The sequence below is a fragment of the Momordica charantia genome (assembly GCF_013281855.1).
Source record: "Momordica charantia cultivar OHB3-1 chromosome 5 unlocalized genomic scaffold, Mcharantia_2.0 BLBB01000005.1, whole genome shotgun sequence".
Classification (NCBI taxonomy): Eukaryota; Viridiplantae; Streptophyta; class Magnoliopsida; order Cucurbitales; family Cucurbitaceae; genus Momordica; species Momordica charantia.
In genome coordinates this window covers 4863298-4881842 of record NW_028275163.1, presented here as the reverse complement: position 1 = coordinate 4881842, position 18545 = coordinate 4863298, and the positions used below count along the sequence as shown (strand labels likewise).

Below are 18545 nucleotides of genomic sequence, written 5' to 3'. Positions count from 1 at the left end.
TTTTTCTTTTTTAATTTTTTTATTTTTCTTTCTTTTATTTTTCTCATAATTTTCGACAAACATTTTATATTTTGTATATTTTAGTTAGAGATACGTGTCTTAGTAAAGCATGCAGTGAAATGGTACAAGATCGATCAACATATATTTTTTATACATTATCATTAAACTTTTGACAAGTAAAAGAGATAAATGCTAACTAGTACTAATTATTTTTCATCAAACAAGTGGGTGGGTCGCATCGACGAAGTCGACATTGAAGCATGTCTTGTATATCCAAAACTTGATTTCATTTCGAACGATGGAGGAGATGAGTGGTAGATAAGACTTATTTGGTAACGTTTTTGTTTTTTGTTTTTTGTTTATCGTTTTTAATTTTTTACAAATATAAGTGTTTGGTAACCATTCATATTTTTCTTTTTCTTATTTTTTTAAGAAATGTTTCGAAATTGTGAAAAAATTTTAGAAAAAGAAAATTCAAATTTTTTTGTTCATGCTTTTTTGCTTTTTCCAAGACATATATAACAGTATTATTTTATCATTCTTGACTTAATCAATGAGATTTTCTTTTAATTTCTCCACCAAATTTCTTATAAATTCACAAAATTTTCTCTCTTTAAGTGACTTAATTTATCTAAAATTCTACTAATTCATTGTGTATCATGTCATGCAAACTTTTAATGCATCAATTTTAACATTAAAGAAATGTAGAATTGAAAAATGTCAAAACATAAAAAAAATTAAATAAAACCCTAAATAATGAAGACGACATGACAAACCATAAACTAAGTGTATGCCATTAGTTTCTGCTTAGTTATTTTTATTTGTCTATATATAGAGAATTGTGTAAAGTCTTTTTCAACTAAATTAATGAGAAGTTTCAGTTCCCAGTTCTCAGTCTACCTCTAATATGGTATCAGAAGAACACATTTCCTTACGCGTTATTTTCTCAGTCTTTTTCAACCGAGTGTTAAATCGGTTGCTTCTTCATCTCAAGCTTCTGCGTCGAATTCCAGGGCCCTGGATTCTCATGCAATGGCTATTTCTCAACCTGGTTTTGATATGGCTGCTCAATGCCAACAACTCATTCAACCCCTTCAATCGCAGTTGAACAATTCGAAGACCACTTCTGGTGATGATGCTTCGGCATCTTATATGGCAGGTAAACACTCTTCTATTTCTCCTACAACTAAAGCATGGATTCTTGACTCGGGCGCCTCTACACATATCTGTTGTTCAAAGTATCTTTTTATGTCACTCATATGGATTTCCCCACTGGTTGTGACTTTGCCGAATAAGACTAATTTCACAGCGGAGTTTGCTGGTTGTATTCGACTTTCAAAGGCTATTTCATTACATAATGTCTTCTACATCCCTGATTTTCACTTCAACCTCATTTCCGTCAGCTCATTAACCAGGGATTTCTCTACTTTCCGCATCGTATTTGCTAACAATTCTTGTCTTATCCTAGACAAGTGCACTTTGAGAACGATTGGCAAGGGTAACTTGCACAACGGACTCTATTTTCTTGAGGATTTGATTGCTTCAGATGATGTTGTTTCATTACCTCTTAGTTCTCATTCATCTCTTACTGTTAGTAAGCCGGCCTATGATGTGTGGCACAGAAGATTTGGGCATCCCTCTCATATCCATTTGAATGCTCTTCAAGATGTATTGTTTTTTTATTCTAGCGCTTGTAAAAAACTTTTATGTTCCATATGTCCTCTTGCCAAACAAAAGCATCTGTCATTTGATTCACATAATAATAAGTCTGCTACAGCTTTTGATTTGGTTCATGCTGACATTTTGGGCCCATTTGCTCAACCTACATATCATGGCCATCGCTATTTCCTTACTGTTGTTGATGATCACAGTAGATTTACATGGACATTTATGTTACGCAGTAAATCTAATGTTTTGAGTATTGTACCTCGATTTTTCACGTATGTTGAGATTCAATCTGGGTTGCATATCAAAGCTTTTAGATCAAACAATGCACCTGAGTTACTTTTTAAGGAGTTTTTTTTTAGAGAAAGAGGTAGTTATTCATCAGCTTTCTATGCTTAGTTCTTTTTATTTGTTTATACATAGAGAACTGTGTAAAGTCCTTTTCAACTGAATTAATGAGAAGTCTTGGTTCCCAGTTCTCATTATACCTCTAATAACTACATATTCTTTGAAGACATTTAATAACATTTTGAAATTTTATGAACTAATATGGAGTATTTTTAAATTTTGTACGTAAAAATGAACCTAAAAATTTTCCCCCTTAATTCCCTAGAGCTAGATTTGATAGCCATTTGATAAGATTTCCACCCATCATAAAAGTGACTGTGGATGACGATTTAAATGTTGTTCAACCATAGTTTAAGTGGACAATACCCTTTAATACCATCGTTTTTGTATATTCAACAAAAATTACATGCAAAATATATTGAAAAGTATTTTATGGAAAAAAAATTAAAATAAATTCGTGTGTTGTGATCATTTTGGAAAAAAAAAAAAAAGTGAAATCACTTTTTTTATAAATACTTTTGGATTAATTACTAATTTAGAGATATTGGATATGGGAGCATGGTTTGTTGGCTTACATGCAAAATTATTTAGACACCATTTTGAAATTGTACCCTCGTCCCGCCCAGTGCAACTTGCAATATGCTGATGATTGATGACTTTTATATATATATATATATATATATATATATTTATTTATTTTTCATTTTTCATTTTTCATTTTTCATTTTTCGAATAAAATAATTTTGAAAATTTATTTTTATTTAAAGTAAATAATCTTTTTTAAAATTTACTCGAAGTAAATTATTTAGACTTCTATATATACTATATGTTTATATTTTGAATCATATTTCATTTATTGGATTCAAATTCACCTATAAAATATAAAATAATGGCAACTTAGTTTTATTTTTAAAAAAATACTAAATATTTCAAGTTTTATTATTGTTTTTTTTGTTACATTTTGATATTTATTAATAATCAAAATTAGAGTTTCTTTTATTTGATTTGAAATCAAAATTTAAGTTTTGAAAGGTTTTTAATAATTTGTAATAAAACGTATTTTATAGAGAGGTTAATAAAACTTATGTATTATTCTTTATGAGTTACTATAAATACATCTCTAACTACGCTCTCAAAACACAACTCATTCAAATATACCTTCTACTTTCTCTATTTTGCTCTTTTAAGAACAATTGATCAAAAGAGGGGATTCTTTGTTGTGGAGCTTTGCTACAGAACAGTTGTTGTATCCTGGGGGGACATGCTAGAGAATAAATGCACCGTACTGGTGGTTAATAAAAAAAATATATTGAGTCTCTTTAAAGGGAGCGAGATACCCGCGCCTCAACCTAATTGATTACGTGTTTGCTTATCAATATTTACTCTATTTAACTATGTTATTTGTAATTCCCCATCATTTTCTATATTTATAGACATAATTCAACTATATTTTATTTTAAACCAACTAATATCAAATTATGAATATAATAACTTTTAATTAATATTTGTCTTACACGATCGAAACAAACTAATATCATACTCAATTATGTATTATGATTTTTTTAATATTTACCCAATTTTAATATTGATCATAAATGCACCTAAAATTACATTTGCGACATATTTCTTGCCCCTAAACTAGGATCAACTTCGACCATAAATTTTCAATTTGGATCCTAACTAATTCACCCATTAATTTTAATCAACCTCTCAAATTAAATATGACTAAGCCACAAAATCGACAATTAAATAACTTTGTCAAAACTTTCAAATTAAAAAAAATTATAGTGTCATTTTGTATGAATCCTATCAATTTCATATATCCAAATATATGCTTTATAATTCATTTGACACATATTGGTAATTTTTTTCTTTTTTAAATTTAACATGAAAGATTGCAAGACTCATCTAAATTTAAGGTGTTACTTAATGAAATTGAAAACTTAGGATAAAAATTGAGAAATATTGTCAAGTTTTAAGGTTAAATTTAATATTTTTCCATTACGTTTTCATAAAAAAATGCATTATATTTATATAATTTGTGCCTCTTCTTATATAAAATTATGTTTCTAATAGAGTCTAAGTAGTTTTAAATGACTAATATATATATATATATTATTTATTTATTTATTTATTTATTTTTTAACTCTTAGTTCTTTATTTACATATCTCTTTTGGTTTTTTTTTCCTTTAAATTTTTGTATGGTGCCTGTTTCGGTTAGGCATTCAACCCCATTTCAGTGCTGATCGGTAGTGTTATGCACCACCCCTCTCTACTACCCTTACAAAATAAATAAATAAATAAATAAATAAAAGTTCCATAGCTCACGATAATCCCTTAACTCAAATAAATAGTTAAGGACATGGAGGGGCTCTTTCAACTACTGCGAAATTCGATGGACAGTTCTAAATTTAGAATCAAATAACGTGAATGTTGTATTTTTTGGATTTTGACAAAATATTAAAATTGAAGTTTATCTTATATTGGAAATATACAAGTAAAGAAGTTATCCCACAATGTAATATGTGTTTAAGAAAAGTATTTCTAAAAATCAAATTGATTAAAAAGAGGTAATAAATTCTATTATTATGAGTGATTTTCACTAAAAATATTTTTAAAAATGCTTAAACTCAAACTTGCTCGCACCTCTGTTAAACTTTTTTCTTATTATCAGTAAATTTAGAGGTATGCCAAACTTATTAAAATAAAATATCGCATCAGCCTTTTTTTTCTCTCCAAACATTAAAAAAGAAAAGGCAAATATTTGCAATTATTGGCATCCACTTTTGCTGGAATCAAATTGATAAAAAGAAAAAATATATATATGAACGGTTTCAATATTTTTTGGAAAAAAAAATCTTAATTAATTAATAATAATACAAAAATTTGGCACGTTATGAATCTTAGACAGGAGACAAATGACGAATGATCTGACCTGACTTAAACGGGACGAATAAGGCAAATTGTGGTCGGGTCATGGTGGGGCCCACACAATTCTTTTATATTAATTAATCTATTATTTATTTTCTTGGGGCCTTTGAAGATCCAGAAATTTCTGATTTTTTTTTTCGAGGCTGAAGATCTAATAATTTCAAACGCGTAATCAAACCAAAGCGATATTGTTTTAATTCGAAAGTTTAAACTCCCATTACTCACATTTATTTTACTGAAAAAATTCAAAGCAAAACTTCGTTAATATTAAAAACATTAAATGATTTTTTTTTTATAAAAAACATATTTCATTAAGAAACAGGAACAATTTTGAGAGACCAGAATAGTCCGCCAATCCGAGATATTAAACTCCCAACAATTACTTTCCTCAAATTCAAGAGCCCTACGCTCAAGGGAGTGGAAACAACAATTGCTCTCTCTATCCGAAACATGAAACACCATAAGAATTCTTCAAACTCAAGATTTCGTTGATAATCCACGCAATGTCATTAAGATCTTCTTCTTCCCTACGTAACAACTTCACCACTTCAATTGAATCAGATTCTTCTAGGATTGGATAAGCCACTCCACGACGCAAATTCCATAAACCCTCCAAAAACATTAAAGGATTAATTGATTTACTAATGACCATATTATTTTTACTTTAAAGGTTATGCAAACTTATTAATATATTTTATTTCCTAATATACGTTTAAAAATGACTTAAACTCTATTTTTAGACTAAGAAAAGAAAAAAATTTGTGGCACGACACTCTTAAATAATATAGTCACATCATACAGGAGATTTTAAATGTTATATAAAGTATAAACGCAGAAATCTCAAATTTATAGAAATTTCAATAGATATATTAATTCATTTTGTAAAAATATTATATAAAAAGTGAAGTTGGATTTGAAATTTTGAAAGGAATGGTTCATCTTGTCCGTGGCCCCGTAGAGACGCGGTGTGCTTGGATTCCACTCGTTCTTCATCTTGTTTGTTGGTTGGTGGCGCAATCATCATCCCAAACGAGATTGATGTATTTCTAGAGAATCCCATGAGATCGATTTATTTTTAAAATATTAATTTCATTTTCGTAATTTCAGTTTTAGTTTATTTTAGTTTCGGGACTTTCAATTTTTGTTCATTTTAGTCGTAACCATTTTTTTGTTACAATTTTACTAAATCAGATTGAAATGACCATTTTTTTTCTTCAAAGTATAAGAATCAAAATGCACATTTACAAAGTACATAGACTAAGATGAATCAAAACTGAAAATCCATGATCAAAATATTATTTTAACCTAAATTTTATTTGAATTTGAATCTTATTAAGGGGTTAAAGTTCAATATAGGGCAAGTAAATTTAGGTTTCTCCAGAGAATAATGTTCCTCAACATGTCTTTTTGTTGGACTCTTGTTTCGTTTATAAAGCGAATAATGTTACAAATTATTTTCAAATAAATATACAATTATTATATCATATAAAAGAGAATTCTCTTGCTTGACACATAGCTAATTCTAGACTATTCTAATTTATGTGCTGTGTTTTCTTTTTAGAACAACGTTGTAAATAATAGCTCAATAATAATTGACATACATATAATATTTTCATTAATAATAGTAAATAATAGAATTTTAAAAGATGGTTAACTTTTTCATCTTCTACCTATGTAAATAGACATATATCTCCTATCAATACATTTTTTTCATTACCTTTAATTCTATTTCATTTTCAAATTTAGCATGTTTATATATATATATATATATATATATATATATTACAAAATTTAGCATGTTTATTAAATATTAAAAAAACATTTTTTGGACCATTATAATCTTTTTTTAATTTATAAATTTACAAAACGTGCTTTAGAAAATTAATGGTAAATAGTAAATTAATTAATAAATTATAAATAATAAATATCAACCTAGAATCTAAAAAGTTTATTTTTTAAGTACATGGAATCTAAGAAAGTTAGAATATGTTTGATTAATAATAACTAATAATAGAATTTCAAAATTTTTGTAACTTTTCCACCCCACTAATATAAATAGGTACTTTTTTTCTAAATTAATGGTAAATAGTAAATTAATTAATAAATAGTAAATATTAACCATGAAATCTAAATAGTTTATTTTTTCAAGGACAACGTTAAAAAATTGGAATATGTAAATGGTTTGTTATATTTAATTTATGAAGAGCTTAATTATCTTAATTAATAATAACTAATAATAGAATTTCGAAAGTTTTAAAATTCTAAAAGAATTGTAACATTTCATGATCTACTAATATAAATATTCATTTTCTTCTATCATTTTCTTACCAACATTTGGAGCTATATTTTTAGCTCTCTCATTTTCTTGCTTTAATATTTGAGGTAAATATTAGATAAGAATATTTATCTCAAAATGAAATATTTAAAAAAAAATGACTTCATTAAAATTTCTTATAAACTACCCTAAAATTTCCAATTTCATATATAATAATTTTTCTTTTCATACAAAGTTAAGAAAAAAAATATTTTTAACCTTAAAGTATAACTATAATTTTTTAATAACAAATAAGAGGTATGTTAATATAAAAAGATGAACAAATTTTATAAATGAAAATAAGATAGAATTAATTTTAATTATTAATAAAATTATAAATTATATCATATTAAATATATTGATGTGCATGTCACATGGTAAGAGATATTAGGTTATGGAATGATAGAAGTGATTGCAATTACTGTAGAGCAATTAAAATCGACATTTTTTTAAAGAAGAAAACAGACACGAAACTTTCAAGCAGTGATAAAATGCTAGAAATTAAGCAAAATTTATTGCCATCAATGAAATAATGAAGCCGAATCGCATGGGGCATGGACCTTACACTTGACAGACATTGTCCCAAGTCGTGGGACCTCGACCTCACAAATAAACCCATATAATTTCACGTTCTTACCCCACTTGAATCATTCATTTTCATTTTTATCCCATTTATTTCTAACATAATTTCAGTAGGATCCTTGACTCACTAAATTCATTAAAATAGGTTAATTACTTTTAAAAATACAGCCACATATTTTAGAAGTATAATATAGAAATTAAAGCGAATCAAAATTAAAAAGTAAAAAAGTTAAATAAAATAGCATTTAAAATTAAACCCAGTAAATAATATATTGATTTAACTAAATTATTTTATTAGATATCTGTTTCAAAATATGTTTTACGAAGTGTAAAATGTTTTATTATTTGTGTTACGTGATCTTTTAATTTAAAATTTTGTATAAAATCATTTTTTAGTACAACGAGTGAGAATAGCTCTCGATCAGAGACAAATAATAATTACCACTGAATTAAGTTAAAAGGCTGACAAAATCATTATTTTTTAAAGTATAGTTTAATTAAAATATTTTGTATGTCTTGTAGGTAATAAAATAAAAGCGTCATAATAGAACAATAAAAGTATATACATTTTCAAATGGTTTTTAAATTTAAAGTCAAATTTCAAATAAATTAGTTCGAGATGGTTCCTTTTCTTGAAAGTCTTAAATACATGAAGTATATCAATTAGCATATCCACGATCCACGCTATAATTATAAAATGGCGCAACACTTCTAATTTTATATTAATTATAACTATAATGGTCAATAATTATTGAATATTTGTCACATTCTCAAAGTCATAGAGTTGAAAACCTCACCTCTATAATTGCAATGATATTCTAAAATTGAAAACAATGTAATATTGACTCACTTAATAAATATCAAAATTTAGTAAAATATTTAAAATATATATATATATATATATATATATATATACATATTAACATAAATAATATAAAATAAATAAATATATAATGTTTATAATGTTTCATACCTTCTATTATTTATCATGATATGTCCACATGTATCTTTATTCTACGGGTCAAATTTCAAAATAACAATATAAAAAGTTTTAATCATAATAAAATACTCCTGTAATAAGAATTTGATTTCACATTGCTTTCAATGCTTTAAAATTTTTAATTATATCTCATTTTAGATTTATTTATTAAAAAAACACAATTGGAATTATATCATAATAGGCATAAGTTTAATAAATATCTCAGCAATTATATGGATGAAATTTGGTTTAGCTTATTAATATATATATTTTTTTAATACAAAACTACGTGGGAGTGGAGATTGGAAATTGATAGAATATTTCTAAAAATTAATAACAATTTTAATGGCGGAAAGACGAAATAATCCTCGCACGTGTTTAAAACTTAAAGCGTACGGCGAATGGAAAGCCCAACCATATTAAAGAAAGGGCTTATCGTTCTCACCTGAAACTCCGAGCTTCTCCTCTCCAGGCAGCCATGGCGGAACTCAGCTTCTTCGTCGGCGTAATAGGTCGGCCTTCTCTTCCACTCTCTCTCTATTCTCTCTCTCTTCGCCATCTCTGAATCTGATCATGGAGCTTCTTCTTGTTGAAGTCGTGCAGGCAACGTCATTTCCGTCCTCATGTTCCTCTCTCCGGCGTAAGTTCTCCGATCCTCTCTAGATTTCGATTTATCTCGTTCACAGCGAGCGATTTGGAGTTTTCTAAACACGAATTCCAAAATGTTACCAGCGCTACATTCCGGCGGATCTTGAGGAGGAAATCGACGGAGGAGTTCGATAGTTTTCCTTACGTGTGCACATGGCTGAGCTCCTCCCTATGGACTTACTACGGCATTGTAAAGCCAGGCGCGTATCTGGTCGCCACCGTGAATTCCTTCGGCGTCGTGGTCCAGTCGTTCTTCCTCGCCGTTTTCCTAATCTACGCACCGCCGCCAATGAAGGTGAGTTGCAAAATTGAGAGATTAGTTGACTGATTGATGGATCGATCGGCGATGGATATGGATCGCCAGTGACGATCGAGGTGCGTTGATTTTTGCAGACGAAGACGGGGATTCTGGTAGGGATTTTGGATATCGGATTCTTGACGACGGCGATCGTGGTGAGTCAAGCGGCGTTGGGAGAGGAAACGCGAATCGGAGCCCTAGGGTTTGTGTGCGCAGGCCTCAACATCATCATGTACGCCTCGCCGCTCTCTGTCATGGTAACGTAACGTCCTTGCTACTGGGAACTGTCTGGCTTTTACCAGACTAAAGCTTCTGCTCTCATCTCTCCCTCTCTGATTGGTGATTCGTTTTGAATTTTTTGATATTGGTATTTTTGGCTTTTAAGTCTTTACAAGTTCACAAATATGGACAGAGAGTAGGTATAGGAGCAAATATGTGATAGAAATAAAGTAAAATATATCTAATTTTTTTAAATTTGTCGGTCTAATTCTACTGTTTTGGAGTACAAAGGTAATAACTACGAGAGATGGTTTAAAGCAAAAAGAATAGAAGTGAAAAAAATTTCTAAATTTTAATAATTTTGCCTCTATGAATTTGGATTAAGATGAGTTTATATTTGGTAGCAGAACTTGCTTATTTTGGTCTATAAAATTGTTGGTTTCATCAACGGTATAAATCGAAGTTTATAAAACCAACTTTATAACTGTGCACTAATTTTTAGGAGAAAAAGTATTTATCTTCTTATACTTAGCTGAATGGGTTAATTTTGGTTTTATTTATTTATTTATTATTTTTTTAGTACAATGTGAGTGAGAGATAATTTTCATTTTATTGAACCATATAAAATTGTCTACAAGTGCATTACATAAAATTCAACCATTTAAAGCATTAACGGAATAATGTTTTTGCTATGTACTTTACTATTTACTGTTATTAAAAAGTTGACAATTATTTATTTAAAAAGAAAAAAAAAACGATATATTTATATTCTTTATGCATTCATAATTATTGGTCATGAACCTACCACCTAAACATAAATTATACCAAAACCCAAATTGCTTTAGTTTTTATTATTATATTTTATTTATTTTTTACACAATCGCAGAAATTTTTTTACTGTACTGAACACACCTGAAAAACAATAAAATACATTATCAAAATATATATCATGTCATAATGTAAGGCTGAAAATCTTCTAATAATTGAAAAGTACTGTTAATGGACCTGTTAAAGGCGGGGCCCGAAGTCCCATCCTTTATATTGGAAAGAAATCATTGCGTCTTTTTTTTTTTTTTTCTCTAATGTTTTGTTTGATTTTCCAACAGTAACAAGAAAACCAAAATTGATTAATAATAATTTAGATTAAACATCAGAGAGGCAGCCATGAGATAGAATGTTGAGGTATTTATATAAATAGCATAAAATAAATTTATATTTTTAAATATAGTAGAAAGTTTTTAAAAAATTTTAAAAATAACATAATTCAAATTAAATTCTAACTCAAATATGATGTAAATACATCATGCAAGTCTCGGCTACATCATATTTGAAGAAAATAAAATACATATTAAATTTATGACAGGTGAAATTTGTTTTGGAGTGATGAGAATTGAATTGAGGTTTTGGATCATGGGCTGGGGAATTGGGCTTAGCCCAGTGATTATTTTTTTTGTTTAAAAATTAATTTAATTTGCAGAAAACGGTGGTGAGGAGTAGGAGCGTGGAGTACATGCCTTTCATGCTCTCTCTTTTCTTTTTCATAAACGGAGGAATTTGGACTTTCTATGCCTTTCTCCAGCACGACTGGTTTCTTGCGGTAAGTTCTCTTCAACATTATTAAATAATCATATGATTAATTAAATCATCTTCTTTTCTTAGTTATAATGTAATATAACACTTTTTTTTTTTTTTTTAAGAAACCACTCAATACTTTGGTAACCTGATTCTATTTATTCATTTTTTATAAAAAAAAAAATAAATGGCATGGGTTCCAACATAATTATGAAACAAATTTTTTTCAATGATTTGGAACAAATTGGAAATGGGAACAAGGAAAAAGAAATTTCTTTTTGGTTATTTCCAAAATTTACATACAACAAGAAATAAAATTAATGGCAAAATACTTAGATTTCTTAATAAAATTGGAATAAGAAAAGAGGAGCGGGAATGTTAACAAAAAGGCCCTTAATATTATTTATCCCTGTTTACTATTCTTCTTCATAATTATTTTTTTAGCGATCGTGAACTGTGATAGTCAATTTGAGAATGGCTAAAAAATAAGTGAGTTTGAATTCTTATTCTTAATCACACATGTTATTGTACCAAAAAACAAAAAGTTTGATTGTGATACCTTAATTAAAGAGCTTTGTTTCCAAAAAATTAAAAGTTTCCAATTTTTTCCCTCCTAATTTATCTTTAATATTTTAAAATTCTCAAATTTATCTTTAATGTACTAAATTTTGTTAATAACCATTAAATTTTTATTTTGTTTAACGTATTCATGCCATTTAGAAGAAATGAGCTTTCCATGCAGTTAAGATAAAGATTATATCTTGTTAACTAGGCGAGTTTTGGGTCGACACATTCACGCATCGAAATATATAAAATAAAACAATAAGTTAGTAATACATCGATCTTTTTATTCGTGTAAGAAAAGACCTAATCGATCGAGAAATTTTGTAACATTAGGATAAAATTGAGAATTACTTATGCTATAACGGGTGCAGGTTCCAAATGGAATGGGATTAGGGTTGGGATTGGCGGAGCTGTTGCTGTATGGAATTTACAGAAATGCGAAGCCATTGTTGCCATTGAAGAGCTCTACCACATCTTCTGAAAAAGATTGCCTAACCCAACCTCTCATCATTTCTTCTTCAACTTCAGACCCACAACAAACCTAATTTCCAATGTGTGCATGTGTTTTTACATACAGGCTTATTATTAATCTTCATGGAATTAATAGGTGAATTTCCAAAAATTTAGAGTTTGTTTGTCGATATATATTGTACTTGTAGTGATATTGAAAGTAATTATTATTTATATTTACTTATTAAATAAATGACTATTAAATTGTTTGAATGAAACTAAACAAAGAGTAAAAATTGTCTAGAAGAATTCTACAATGCAGAGGCTGTGAACAGAAAGATTGTTCAACTGGTGATCATCTTGGCATCCATTTTCATGAATTTCGTTCTACTACCGGAAGTTAGTACTCTTACATGTAAATTCCGCCGACGCGACAGCAATAGTTTAAATGATGGCAGTCTACATCTTAACTTTTTAAAATATATCTCAAAGCGTCGAACGAATAATATTTGGCTAGTGATATATCGTTGTAATTTGGAGTTTAAAATTTGAGACTATATCTTAATTTTTTAAAATTATAAATTAACCTATGTTAGTTCTAGATTATTATATTTAAACTTGATTTTCATAAGTTGGGACTAATTTAAATTGTGAGCTAAACAACACTCTCGTGAAAAAGTTAAAACATATATGATTTGATTTTTATTCAAGATATATTAATTCTTATCTAATATTTTGCAAAAACAAAATTCTCATCTAATAAGAGTCTCTCTCCTCACTTCTCATTGGTGTACATCTGGTTAAACATCAATTTGAGAATGTTTGATGAATTCAAACTAAAGAAAAAAGAAACACTAGTGTTAGCAAACCAACTTGATCGCTCAATATTGTTGTCTTGTAGTCTACTTCGACGATGATAATATACTTTTGCATCTAAAATTTGGCATCATCATTCACAACAACAATTATATTTCATATTCATACGAATAAAAAATATACTTCTCTTTTCTTAGTTCAACAATTGCACTATTAAACTATTTTCGGATTCAGCCACTCTCAAATAACATCTCTCAAATATCCGACCTACAACAAATTATACCACAATTGTATAATACTATTTTGAATATTAAGCGATGATATATATAATAGTCCATAGCAAGGCCCGGCCCAATAGCTCCTCGAGATCCTCTCTCTTCAATACAGTGGCACATGTGATGCACGTGACCATGAGAATCTAGCTATTACTAGCATTCTATTATTACAACTTACAACACTAAACTAACTAATTTCTCATTTTTATAATCAACTTTTAACAAATTAACAAATAGTATTTCTAACCAGCCAACTAAACACAAGATATAGATCGAAATTATACTATATAAATAATAATTTAGAAATATGTTCATCAATTAGTGAGCTATCATAATCTCATATCATCAGTTGTCGGATGATATTAAATTTAACCAACTAATTATCAAAAAAGAAAACTCCATAAATGCTAAGATCCAAAAAAAGTACTTGAATGTTACCACAAAATCAAATATCGGCTCTAAAGACAAAAGCTAATATGCATTTAAATATATAACATTAGGTTTAAAATTTAACAAAAAATTACATTGATATTTTTATAAATACATATTTGTTTTGTACTATTTAGTAGAAGTTTCAAAATAAAAATCAAAGACACCGTAACAACTCGAATAGTATCCATGAGATACTACCTAAAACCTAGAGAGTATAGATAAAATGTGCCACATTGAAACTGTATTTAACTTGCATTTATAATATTGTCAATGGGTTTACTATGTTAAAATTAACTCTAGCGTAAAAAATTAAATTTAGAATATTCCTCCTTTTCATATAATGAAATTTGAAAACATAAGGTGTTGGAAAATTACAGAAATAAAATTTATTGACGATAATAACTCTAAATTGAAAATAAATCCATGTTATCGATTGATGACCAAAAAAATTATTTTGCAGATATTTAGTACACGAGAAAGAAAATAATAAAAATAACCCGACCACCGGTCATACCAGTCAATGACTCCATAATATTCGAATACACAAACAAAGCAACACTTGAAAAGGTTTGACTCACCACCCTCCTCCTCTAACATGATTTACAATAACCACTGACAAATTAAACCACAAAAAAAAAATTAATAATAATCCATTTCATATCTGTTTCTCATTAACATTTAATTAAAAGCAGTGCCATCTTAATTCTCAGTTTCATTTTTTGAAACTGTAAAATTTTTAAATTTGTGTTCAGATTCTTACAGCCAGCAATGAAGGAATGGCGTCCAAACTTGGAGTTGACGAATTCTTTTCGGATGTTTCTCTCTTTCCCTCTGAGGAAGAAAACGGCGGCTTCACGAACGCCCTCATCGGACTGGCAAATGTCCACCCTCTGTTCTTGCTCCGCCCCTGCACGTACGCCGCCGCCGGAAATCTCCCCTCTTCGCCGGAGGATGATGATACCCAGTACGATGAAGAGCCGGAAGACGAAGACGACGATGTCTGGATCATGAACCCGCCGAATATCCCGCCGCATTTCACCCGCTCTTTCAAGCATTCATCGTCGCCGCCGTGCACGGCGGCGGAGACGGCGGTGGTTAGTTTGGGTTTGCCTTCTCTGTGAGATTCCACTCTCCGTAGAGTACAGTCGCCGAAGCCGGTGGAGATTCTCTCGAAGAAGTCGCCGGAGAAACTCCGGCTGCCGCACCCGACGGATCTGGATCTCGACACCTTCCTTTCAAACGACGAGACGGAGGCAGTGGCTTGACTGCTGGTCGGACTGTCGTCGGCGCCGTCGTCCTCCGCCGCACCGGCAGAGTCTCTGGCCGTTTCCGCGTACTTCTCCTTCTGCTTCACGGCGATCGCGGCGGTCGGTAGAGACGCGATCTTCGAACTCTCCCGCAAACTGTGATCGATTTTCCTGGAGGATTTAGAAAGATCAAACAGAGACCAAATCCATCCCCTGTTTTTGGGAATAAAATCCCCGCCGTCGTATGGATCAAGAAATTTCCCTCTCCCGGGAGTCGCAGTCGATTTACTCCGCCGGAAACCAACCTCCGGCTTCTTCTTCTTCTTATTCAACAGAAAAGGGATTCGATTCCGCGCCGCGTGACGATCGTGGCAGCCGGCTCCATCGGCGGCCCCAAATTTGGCCGACGAAGCCGCAGAGGCCGCGGCGGCGGCGAAATCAGATCTGAAAGACGAGGAGGAAGAAGAGGAAGAGGAAGCTCGAAGAGGAACCGGAGAAGACGAAGAAACCAATCTCCCGAGCTTCTCTTGAAGACATAAAGCACAGATCCCGCCATGGCTGCTCCGGTAGGGATGGTAAGCGCACCTCATGCCGTCGTCAATGTCGTCGTCCAGGGCTCCGCCGCCGTCCGCCTTCAGTTCTTCCACCATCGCCGTGAATCGCAGAGAGAGAGAAGGGACGAAAACGTGAATTCGTGGTTGGGGGAAAATGGAGGAGAAATTGAAGTAATGCGACAAAATGAGGAGGAAAAAAAACCCTAATGGAAAGGAAACGGAGACAGAAGAATGGAGAGCAGAGGAAGAAGAAGACAGTGTTTTGGTTTCCTCCCCCAATCCAAACTCCAACCCTTTTATTTATTAATAAATCTCCAATACCTCTCTTAGCTGAAAATAGAATTAAAATAAAAAGTTTTATTTCTTTTATTTGAGGTAGGGGTGGATGTGCGAATTTACATCTTATTGGATTGAGATGATGTGAATTATCGCTCGTTTTGACAATAAATTTTTTTATTTATTTTAACCTTTTAGTCTAAATTTATTATTTAAAAATTAAAATATGACACAGTTAACAAAGTAATTTATTTTTAAATTCTATGAAATTCTGGAAAACCCCATGATTTTGTTTATGAAATTTTTTTACATAAAAACACTATTGAATTCCGGTATAACAAACATATGAATTAATTTGAAATTTGTCCAAATTTGAAATCATTCAAGATTTTGAGGTCCATCTACCATAAAAGTTGAAGGGTGTGTTTTTAGATCTTTTAATTTGGGATTTAATAAGTTATTGATTTATTGTAAATTATGTAAAATTAAGAAATTTATTAGACATAAAATTTAAAGTTTGATGACCTAATAGACATTTTTTAAGTCTATAGACATATTGGAAACAAGCATAAAAGTTTAAGAAACTATTGAAAACTAAATTTATAGATTTATTAGATATGATCTTAAAAATTTGGATATCAAACTTGTAATTTCGATCTTATAATACAAAGTTACTATCCAAATACCCGTGGTGTGGTGTTTATTTAATTTCTAAAGTTTTAAAATGATTTAATTACCTTTTTTTAATTCTTTTTAAATGGGTAGGTTTCACATGCTATAAAAATTAATGCAAACTCTATTTTGTTAACTTTAAGTTTAGCTTGACTTGTTAAACTACGTATCTGGATCGTAAGTTCGAATCTCACTCTATACCTTGTTGTATTAAAAAAATAATAATTTATATATTTTTATGGTTTAAACTAGATGTTGACATTTTGAATAGTCTAAGATTGATTTTTATTAAATGAAGAATTAATGTAAAGTTCACTGAAAATTTAGACTTTATATTGGCTAAAATACAAGTATGTTAGACATTTTCTAAAACTCTCAATGATTTCCATATTTTTATGGTCTGAACCTAATTCTGAGTTTTTCTTCAAAAAAAAAAAAAAAAAATTCCTTATACTGATTTTTTGTATTATTTCATATACTAGTGAACTTTACATTAATTTCTTTTAAATTTTTATTTAATAAAGATCTTAGATAATTCATATTGATTTATAAAAATTAATGTTATTACTGTTCCATAAAGGTTTAAATAACATCAACGATTCCTGTATGATATGATTTGTCTAATCTTTTGTCATTTAGTTAATTTAATTAATTGTGGATATAAATAGTTTGCTTTTATTGATTTTACAAACTATGTGGTCATTGTGTTTTGATTAAGAAGTATATCATCTATACATATATTTGATAACACATGAGAAATAAAATTTAATGGAAAAAATAAATAAAAACATGGCACATCAAATCTGTTGAGATATACAATATAAGCCAAAAGAAATCCCATAGACATATTTAAACATAATATTGAAAAAAAAAAAGATAGGAAATTCAAAAAAAGACATAAGTATGTCTTGGATAACATATATATAATTGTTGGAAAAGGAGACATGACAGGTTTTGGATCCCTTCAATTCATTCAATTTAATACCCACAAAATAATAATAATAATACTTAAAATTCAATTTTCATGGCTTGGGTTTTCATACTAATTATTATTTAATACTTAAACCACCCAAATTATTATATGTTTTCTTAAATTATTTAATAAAAACATAAGTTAAATATGTTTTCTAAAATTTTAATGTAGTGGTTAATGGGGTAAGGTAAAGTTTTATTACATGATCAATAAAATATTTAAATCATATTTGGTCTTTGGACTTTCATATTTCTTATTTTGTTGTACGAGAAAAAAAAAAAGAGCTTACTAAATTTTTTTAATCCTACAATATTTAGATACTCGTACTTTTCACTTCTGTACGAGTAAACTAAAAGTTAACAAGTACTTCTCTACCCCCAATAAAATTTTCATAATGTTTTTATAAGATAAGCAAAAATGGACAATTTTGGAAATTGTAAAAGTAGTTGAAAGTGATCTATGATTAAAAAAAAGTATTTAGGACGTGTTTGGAAATGATATTTTGTCGATCAATTTAAAGTTATTTTAAACTTTCTTAAATCAAATTTTTAATTTGACAAACATGATCAATGTAAATGGAAGTAATTTTGAAGATGCTAAAATCACTCCAAAACATACAATAACATGATTGGTTTTGATTTCATGCAAACGTCGATGCATACACATATTTGATTAGGTAAACAAAATAAACAATGACACAGACATCAAACTTTTTATCTTTTATTTACC

General features: G+C 29.5%; 2 protein-coding genes across 2 annotated transcripts; one reads left to right on the top strand and one right to left on the bottom strand.

Annotated features, from left to right (window-relative positions):
• Window positions 1-9121: 9121 nt before the first annotated feature.
• On the top strand, window positions 9122-12811 carry SWEET17 (Nodulin MtN3 family protein). Its single transcript, XM_088124168.1, has 6 exons — window positions 9122-9332; window positions 9424-9460; window positions 9553-9763; window positions 9862-10023; window positions 11463-11582; window positions 12493-12811. Exons 1-6 carry the CDS (start codon window positions 9299-9301, stop codon window positions 12664-12666), a joined length of 738 nt encoding a protein of 245 aa, XP_087980294.1. The 5' UTR covers window positions 9122-9298; the 3' UTR covers window positions 12667-12811.
• Window positions 12812-14605: 1794 nt separating this feature from the next.
• LOC111009149 (vitellogenin-like protein) lies at window positions 14606-16191 on the bottom strand. Its single transcript, XM_022282111.2, has one exon. The coding sequence runs from the start codon at window positions 15989-15991 to the stop codon at window positions 14843-14845; it is 1149 nt and encodes a 382-aa protein (XP_022137803.1). The 5' UTR covers window positions 15992-16191; the 3' UTR covers window positions 14606-14842.
• Between the last annotated feature and the right edge of the window lie 2354 nt (window positions 16192-18545).